Source organism: Malania oleifera, chromosome 2 (assembly GCF_029873635.1).
Source record: "Malania oleifera isolate guangnan ecotype guangnan chromosome 2, ASM2987363v1, whole genome shotgun sequence".
Taxonomy (NCBI): Eukaryota; Viridiplantae; Streptophyta; class Magnoliopsida; order Santalales; family Ximeniaceae; genus Malania; species Malania oleifera.
The window spans coordinates 8,028,648-8,038,427 of NC_080418.1; the positions used below are offsets into that span (position 1 = coordinate 8,028,648).

Here is a 9,780-nt window from a genome sequence, read left to right on the forward strand (position 1 = left end):
TAGAAATGAGTATGAAACACCTGTATGTCCCTATTAAGGGCGGGTGGTATATATATGTTATCAGACACATGTATATTATACAGGTGTAGTAGCACTCTGGGGCCATATAACGGATGGGGGCGTTACAAGTATTTTGCGATCATGAAGATAGTTTAGGGGGTATAAGTTTCACTTTTAGAAATTTATATTGATGTTTGTAATGATAGTATAATTTAGAGAATGTGAGTATATTTTTTCATAAAAATTCTTGTTGGTAATGGCAGATCATTTGTTGCTCGCAATGGATTATCTTGTTAAAACTTGATATACATTATTGGCCCACAACCTAAAAGCTTAAACTTTTAGGTAAAGTGGTATTCTGACATGGTATCAGAACTGGTTACGAGGAGGTCATGAGTTCTAATCTCATCGCCCGCATTTATTGTGTGATATTTAAAAATTTATTGTGTATTTATCTCTCCACGTGTTGTTGGGCTACACATGCCCCAGGGGAGGGGGGTGTTAAAGCTTAATATACATTGTTGGCCCACAACCTAAAAGCTTAAGCTTTAGGTAAAGTAGTATTCTAACATATCTTATCCCAACTGCCATCAATTCTAGCCTACTAGGCTTACAGTTTTGTTTTATAAAAGGCACCTCACATAGTTAGATTATAACCAAACCTTATAAGGTAAAGATCTTCCTAATACACATCTGATATGAGATCGAAACATATTCTCTTTGTTTGATCTCTAATGCCCTCGTCAAGGTTAGTTTGATAAAGTATTTTTCATTTTAGTTCACTAATCTCAAAATTAAAATATCTCACATAATTAGAGTCAAAACTAACTTTAGGAGCCCAAAATCTCCTTTGAGTATACTCCTTCACGCTCTCACTCATCCCATAAAGTAACTTGGCCTATTGTAGAAGTTGCAAGTCAAACCCCTTACCTCAAGAAGGCCATTGTTTTGCATAAGAGTGTTACCATTTGCCAAGAGAAGGCATTGAGTGTTACCATTTGCGCCCAAGGGGGGGAAGCTCCTTTGTAAGTATTGCAACTCTCCATCTTTCTCGCAATTTCCCAAAGCAATTCCTCATTTTCATTTAACAAAATGCCATGAGAAAGAAAATGTAAGAAGGAAAGAGAAATTTTTTTATATTCTAACCTTTTCCTCTTCATTCCTTTTTTTGTTTTTTTTGGTAGTATACTCTCCACAGGTAGCTTGCAGAAGAGGTGCTTCCTACTCTGATAGGTTAGCCTTCCATCTCTAATGGATACATCAGTTTTATTTTTGCATGCATGAAATTTCCTTTTCTTTTTCTAATGACAATATTTCTTGAAATTATTTGGTGAAATTTAGGTATTTAAATACTTTTTTTTTTCCGAAAAAAAAAATTGAAACTAATTTTCCCAGTCCTAAAAGTTCGCATGAATAATCTTCAATTGGATCGCCCATCTCTTTATCTAATGGTCAGATTAAACAACCACCATTGATGAATATTCATCAAGACATGCACACATGATGTTTCATGAATATTCCCGAATAAAGCGGCCAATCCGATTAGGGTTTCTTCCTACTTTTAAGCCTAAATGTCTTCAAATTTCCTTGGAAAATCCGAACCCCACACCCAAATTCGTACCAACAGAAAACTGAAACCAACTGTTGTTTCTGAAACCCGCTAGCCAGATCAAGAAAATTTTCGACAAATCTGAGCCGTCGTACTGTAAAAGAATGATTTTAAAATTCAAAATTCAACTGCCCGGAATGGGTAGTACGGTTTAACACTTTCAGTCTCGAACTGGGTTTCCTGTTGTTTGTCGGAAATGGTTTGTAGGGTTTAACTCTGCCAATCTCGAACTGGGGTTTTGGAAGATTTAATTCCTTCTGGATTGCGAGAGTTCCTTGTTCGGAAATTTGGACAAGTGAAGAAAATATTCTCTGAGAATTTGCCAAGGATATTGCAGCAGGGTAGATCCATGCAAGAACTGATGCAATTTTCAACAATGGTGGGTTCAGATTTTTCTTGAAGAATGAGAAGTTTTGGCTCCAAGAAGTTCTGAGGTTTTTGGGTAAGAATGAGCGCATCATTTCCCTCTTGATAGCACGTTTCTAGAGCTTTATCATTACTACGACCGTTGGTGAGTTCAGATGCAATTCCTTTTAGTTTGGAAAAAACCGAGATCAACTTATTTTCTAAAACAGAGCATTTTATATATAATCTATGTGTATATATTTTGTTTTATTTTGTGTAGCTATGTAACAATGACAAGGTAGATATGTTGAATTAAATAACATAAAATTTGTGGAAATTTTTTATTAAAAAAAAAATTCTTGCTTTTATAGGAGGATTCCAATCTGATTTTTCTTTCTTCATGTATTAGTTTTGGAGCCATATTTTTAGTTATTCTAGGAAATCAATATAAAAAATTGTTGAATTTTATCCCATTGGAGTATTTCCATCAAGCAAAATTTGTTCAATCTCACATTTGAGAATTTATTGGAATATTGTGCTTTCATGATTTTGGTTTGGAGATTAGAACCAACTTTTCTGAAAGGCATTTCTTTACCTTTGCAGGAATTTAAAAAAAGAAAAAAAAAATTATGACAATCAAACTTTTCTCATTTTCTTGATCCATGTTCATACATGGCCTGCTAACTTGATTATATCTATTATGCAATTGTTGTGATCATCGAGGAAGAAGGAAAGTGAGGGAAAGAAAATAAAGTAATTACGTTATATGTTGTGCCCAAGATGTGACTCCAATTGGAAGGGGCTTAGGATGTGGATCAAGTCACAGTTAAAATGTGACGTGACATTGGGTTGCTTTAGTATAAACTACAACATTATATTTATTTTTGTGGAATGGAATGAGGTGGGAATGGAATAGAATGAAAATTTGAATAAGGGGTGTGAATAATTTGAGTGATAAATTCGATTCCACTCTGCTTGTTACCATTCCATTCTTATCTACCGAATGTGTACTAAATTATTTGGCTTATTTTGTCAGTTAGAAAAAATCTTGAAGCTTTTAAGTCCTATTGTCATTTTCCATGATTCTGCATTTTTTTTTATTTTACTGTTCGAGAACCTGGAACTAAATGTACTTGGCAATTTTTTTTCCTATTATGAAATCTTGAAGCTTTTAAGTTCTTGTAGAATTGCTTTATGGGATTTCATAGCTGTAAATAAAAGTCAAGAATAAAAAGCTGCATTGATTTTGAATGTAATGTAATTATGTAAGCCCCAAATCATAAGACCATACCTAGATTACTTAGGTGTGAGTAGGCTCATCACTCCCTAGCTCAAATATTTCACTTTGACATAATTCGTGTAAATAACTCAAATCACATGTATCGCTACTATGATCCATTACAGCCCCAGCTTTGCTATTTAAGCTGGCAATTACTTCCTGTGTCTTTACTTCCATTTCCACAGAGCATAAACTTCATCTGTTTGTTCATGGCAGATCCACAGCATTAAGTTGGATTCGGGGAGATGTACTAAGCGTGTCCCATGTAGAAACAGCACAACATTTTTCCCTCATCTCTTTATTATCTAGCCGCCATTTGAAGTTCTAAACTAGCAATTCTTTCAGGATACCAAATTTAGGAGATCATCTTTCGTTAAGAGTTGATTTCCGTTGGTCCCTCCTTTGATTTCACACGCTAAACCGGATTAGTCTACCCAAAAGGGCAGCTACCATTTCAACAAGTTTCTGAAGATCCAAGGCATCCAATAGGATCAATTATGCAAAGAAAGCAAACAAATCAACAGACACGCCAAAAGACGATGAACTGGTTGAAAATCGTCTATGATTGTCTTCCAAGACTCGCAGTTCCTGTTGGCCCACGATTTCAGGCTGATTTGCCGGCTTGTACAAGCTCACCAAATGATTATGGTGGTGATGGCGAGTCCGATACTTTGAGGTGGTTGGGCACTCGAACGTGGCCAATCAAAGGAAAAAGAACAGAAACTAACCGAGGTGTAATTGGGAAAGGGAGACCTGACTTCTGCCGCTGTGAGTCTCCTGGATCCGTAGAATGCATACAAATCCACATTACTGACAAGAGAATACAGCTGCAATTTGATCTGGGTCCTGCTTTTTGGGTTTGGAAATTTGACGAAATGGGGGAAGATGTTTCTAAGTTGTGGACTTCACAGGAACAGAGAAACTTTGAGTCTCTTGTGAAATTGAATCCCCTATCAGAAGGCAAAAGTTTCCTGAAGCCAGCGTGGGAATGTTTCTCATCCAAGCCGAAAGAGAGTATAGTGAGTTACTACTTCAATGTATTCGTCCCAAGGCGCATTGGCATGCTGACCAGGTCGGGATGTAAAATAGTTGACAGTGATGATGATGAGGCTAGAGAAGAACTTAGCATCAAAGATTCTCGAAAAAGGTATCAAGATGATCACGATATATTGCATTGTTCTAAAACTGTGAAGACTAGGTACTTGACCGGGCGAAGATGATGCTGCTATTCCTCACCCACTTTTATTTTGAACTCATTCCTTTCCCTGGTTGAGTTTTAAATGCTTTTTTTGCAGTGTTCACTGTATACTTTTGCTTCACATTTACTGCACAAAAGATTTTGGATATAACTTGATATTGAATACTAGACCAAGGTGCCTCTTTGGGACAGCTTTTTAGTTAAGAAGTGATTTCATAGTGTAAATTAGTTTTGATCTAACATTCAAAAGCTTGGTCAGTAAGTCACATTCTTGGTGCTGGAAATGGATTTTGAACCTAAAATCAATCTCTGAGTATGCTCTCTTGAAAGTTTCTTATTAGCATACATGCAATTTTTATACTGCAAAATCACTTTTTCCTAAAATCGTCTCAACAAGCGCTTTGTTTTTGTATCTGCTTGTATGCCATGGTACTTCGGCACTACCTTTCCATTGAATTCTAAGATAAATTTTGTGTAGCATGATTGAAATTTTGTGCTGAGGATTTTGTATTTTTAGGTATGTGTAGAGTTTAGTGATGTTGTTTATGGTAGACTGGACCAACAACCAACGGACCAAGTCTTAAGTCTATGGGTTACATGAATCTTGTTATGCTAATTTACATGATTATGGGCATTGTCCTTGGATAGTTTAAGGGCTCTTAAATCATTACTTACTATTTTATTCTAAGTTATTTTAGGTCGACTCTTACCTCTTCTGCTGGCGCTAATAATAACTAGCTCATGCCTCCTTACCGGTATACTATTTAGCCTACATTGCAAGTGTCCAATCCATCTAAGATGCTCCTCCCTTACCTAATTTTCTCTGGGTGCTATGCCTAACTCACTACAAATATATTCATTTTTTAATTTATATTTTAATGTTATACCACTCATCTATCATAACGTTTTCATTTCGAGAAATACTTCTGCTTTTTAGATATTGTTCCTTAGTTGCTTAAAATTTTGATTAATATACTATAATGGATCTTATAAAGGTCCCATATAACTTTCTTTTTTATTTCAAGAGTTTTTTATGATCACACAACACCTCTAAAACACTTTTCCATTTTATTCATCCTGCTTCAACTCTTCGTATAACATCTTTTTAGCTTTCTGCTTCAATGTGCATAATAGAACAAGGTATCAAAATCTAGCAGTGCTATCAATTTCTTTCTCATCAACTTTAATCTTGTCTCCAATATTCTCCCTCTTATGATTGAAATTACATTTCATATATTTTGTCTTATTTTTACTTATCTTAAAACCTTTAGATTTTAAAGGTTTTCTCCACAATTCTAATTTAGATTTTATTTCATCAATAGTTTCATCAATCGAGACAATATCATATGTAAACAACATAATCATGGAACCTCATTTTGGATATTCCAAGTAGCTTCAGTCATTACTAATATAAAAAGATCAGGACGTAAAGCAGATTCTTGATATATATCTTTTGTGTTTGAAACTCCCTGTACTCTCCACCTATAGTCCTAATGTTATTCATTATTTTATCATACATATTCTTAATAATATCACTATACATACCAAACCCTAATGTTATTTATTATTTTATGATACATATTCTTAATGATATCAGTATACATACCACATACTGTCCTTTTTTTTTTTTCTAAAATCCACAATAAAACTCTTGAAACTAAGTTGTAGTTTCAGTATATCACTAAATTTAAAACCGTAACATATTATGCGCTGAACTTTGCACATTGTTTCAATGCTATCTATGATTCCATGTGCAACAATTGTCTCTTGCAAATGATGCAATGCTCTCATGGCATCTTGCTCCACCATCTCGATCAACTCTTGTGCCTCCAATTCCTAATTTTACTTGACACAACCTTTATCTTTAATCCTCATAAAATTTGTAGAAAGAGTAAATGAAGTGGTGAATGAGTGTGTGTGAGACACAAAAGCTTAAGCTAAAATTAAGGGTTGGTGACCTAAAACAATTATCTTAGGTTTGGCCGAAAATGTAGGAGGCCGTATTTCCACAGCGTAGGTTCAGATCTTCAATGGGTGTCAAGCTATCTTTATGGGAGTATTCCATGTGCCTGTGCAGAGGGCTGTGTCTTTGACTCTTTGTTCATGTTGGACAAAGTGAGCCCTAATTGTGACAAAGTTTCCCTCATAATTGGTCTGTTGATGGCATTTTGAATCTTCTTGTTATTGGGATTTGGCATGTCCTTTTTGAGCCTTGTGGTTTTGACTGCTACAAGAGAGATTTTTCACTCTTAGGTACTCTAGGCTGGTCTCCTATATTTGCTAGCATTGTTCACTATTTTCTCAATCTTTTTTTTTTGAGAAATATTTGTAAGAAATTATTTTTTCACATAAGATTTGAAACACACCAACTAGAAACGTTACATTAATATTTAGACCTGGCATTGTATAAAATGCTTTGCATCATATATATATATATTTCCATTATACGAAATTTGCATATTATAGTGTTATTGGAGTGAATACAATTAGCACAGTTGTAAAGGAGCGTTTCAACATGTGTTATATGTTTGCTTGTTGAAAATTTACAAACAATATGGCATGAAACTAATTGACTCATGTAGGAAGTTTTGCTTATTTACCAAAATTTAAAGTGGAGTGTTCTACATGAAAAAGTTAGAAAGAAACTTCCGAAAAAATAAGAGTTATATGCATAGGAGGAAAGAAAAGAGGGGAAGTACAAGGCAAAACAACTTAAAATTAGAAAACTTTAATCAAATTGGAGTCTGTTACTTCTGAATTTGATCATTTTTATTTCAATAGTTTGAAGAAATTTTAGGTTATTTTGGTTTGTGAAATATTTATTATTTGAAATAAGGTGGAATGCAATAAAAATTTTGAAAAATATAGGTAATAGCTATTCTTTGTGTGGTCTTTATTGTTTTATTCAATATATAATAAGAATGGAATAGTCATTCCCGAGGTGAAATTTGGGAATAATTATTGTTTGTTTATTTTTTGTTATGCACTCATTAAAAGTTTACATTGTTTTTTGATCTACGTTATCAAGATAATTATTTGTATAATTGTTTCCAAAAAAAATAGTTCCTAGTGTGGGAATTTAGAATTCTCAACCGACTCAATATTTTCACCAATGAATATGCCAATGTTTATATTAGATTTTATCATCAAGGTCTAGACATAAGGACTCTAAGCTTGTAAAATGGTTTGTTTAAGATCTTTTTTATCATTGGGATAATCCTTGTTGTCAAGATCACTCAGGCCTTCATCATTTGTGAGCTCTAAGTCCTCGACCAAAAAGGAGTTTTTAAATTCTCCATACTCGACGACTCATAATCTTCTTCCTCCTTAGTATGGTCAACAACTAGAGGGTCCTCGAAATTTTTTGTCATGGAGGGTTTTGCCTCTACATCCTCTTCTTTGTAATCAAATAGTAGATGACTCTCATGATTCTTAATGTTGACTATGTCCGTAAAAAGAGTCCTCTACTCCTATGTTGCTAAGTTTGGCTGAAATCATCATAGATGATGATTCAACCTAGAGGAAATCATGGAACAATTGATGCTTGCTCCCTATTGTCTACATGATAATGAGCACATTAACCAAACCCATTATAGTAATTGTAGGCGATGATTTAGTCATACCCATAAAAAGACTGTAAGCAAGCTGCATCAGTAGCTTTCATAGGAATTTATACTATAAATCCCTAATTACCGAACATATTTTTTTGCATATTTTCGATTTAAAATCTCATCTCACTCTTTAAATGTCTTATTTCAAAAAGGATGTCCTAATGAAATAAAGAGATTGGGAGAAGGAAATCATTACAATCGTAGCGATTAGTTTGAATGTTTAGTTGAAGATCCTCTATAAAATAAGTCGCACATCTATGTATACACATTACAAGTCATACTTGGAGTAACAATTGATCTCCAAATTATGCCCAAAACATAGGTACTCTTGATTTGCCTATTAATTAACAAAACATTCTTACACGTAAACAAGACTTGCTTTAATGTCAGCATTTTATTGTAGTTGACCTTAACACATTTCCTTCTTTTCAAGCAAGCTACATTTGTTTTGGAATGTTCCTAGGATCAAATAAAAACTTTATCTATGCTTGAGACGAGCATTGTTCGGCTCCAACTGGCCCATGGTGCACCTCCTTGTGGATTAAGGCATTATTCGTCTTGTCATGATCATAAATATCTTTCCTGGGTGAATGATGTCCAGGCAACGAGGATAGTTACTCTTTTGCTTCCTTCACTTAACTATTGCTATGTTGCCATGGCAACTCCCACTAGGCAAATAAAATCCAAGCAAACAAGATTAGTCTATCAAAGGCAATCAGTAATCATGTCTGGTGCTTGTCAGGTCAGTCTCTATTGCTTGACCACCAGCTCATTTCCTTGCTTAGACGATGTTTGCCCCACCTAGGTGACCTCCCATTTTATTTCCTAGGGATTATCACTAGGGAAAGTACAGAAATTGCGCAAACAACAACTCATTATTATAACTAAACTATTATGACAAATCTATTCCTTATGAAAGAAGCTTCACGCGAAGGTTTGCAAACATAAATTTTTTTAGTTGAACTACTTTTAGAGGCTGCAGCTAGCAACGTAGTACTTGAAGAGGTTTGGTCATCCTCAATAGTCGACAAATGCCAAATGATGGTTTTTTCTTCTGAATTATCTGTTAATTTGAGGTTTTTTTTTTTGCAAAAACAATTCTTGAGGCTAAATATCAATTGTTGCGGAAAAAAAAAACACTCTAAATTGCAACTTTTTTCTCATCACAAGTGTCGATGCAATCAAAACAAAAACCGCCAATAATTGCAACAATGATCATAGGCAGTATCAACTAGAAACCGACTATAATTGCAATGCTAATTAAGTTTTCCAATACAATGGATAACACATAATTTACATTTTTTTTAAAAGAAAAAATGTGCATCGAGTAAGATATGTTCTAACATCTTTAATAGTTTAGGTTTAAAACATAAATATCAAGTCTATTAGTAGAGCACTATCACCGTTTATGGCATTAGAGAACTTCATCATGTGCGTTCTATGTTCGCTTATTAAAGTTACTAATTCTAGGCACACTAAACTGCATGCATGTTTCACCATCCTCAAATTTCATATTATTTAGAAAATGTTAGAAGAGCAATTTAGATGTTTTATGATCCTCAAATTTCATATTATTTAGGGAATCATCACATTTTAACTCTACTTCTGTTATTATTAGTCTATTCCACAACAAAAGTTTTCTTCTAAAATTTAGAAGCCAACATCCTCTGCAAAATATATAAATACTATGATACTTTTATTCACTAAAGTTTCACTTTTCAGAGAACTTGTCGTATCG

At 34.2% G+C, this 9,780-nt stretch overlaps 1 protein-coding gene across 9 annotated transcripts; it reads left to right on the forward strand.

The window, feature by feature from the left end:
- Window positions 1-914: 914 nt before the first annotated feature.
- Window positions 915-4,635, forward strand: LOC131147718 (AT-rich interactive domain-containing protein 2-like). 9 transcript variants are annotated; one of them, XR_009134903.1, is made up of 4 exons: window positions 915-1,025; window positions 1,185-1,233; window positions 1,817-2,120; window positions 3,450-4,635. XR_009134903.1 is itself a non-coding variant. In XM_058097253.1 (3 exons), exon 3 carries the CDS (start codon window positions 3,731-3,733, stop codon window positions 4,451-4,453), a length of 723 nt encoding a protein of 240 aa, XP_057953236.1. In that variant the 5' UTR covers window positions 915-1,025; window positions 1,185-1,233; window positions 3,450-3,730; the 3' UTR covers window positions 4,454-4,635. The 9 variants fall into 9 exon arrangements, 4 of the variants coding, with proteins under 4 accessions (XP_057953236.1, XP_057953233.1, XP_057953234.1 ...); XR_009134901.1 differs by having other exon boundaries at window positions 1,817-2,051; XR_009134902.1 differs by having other exon boundaries at window positions 1,947-2,051.
- Window positions 4,636-9,780: the final 5,145 nt, after the last annotated feature.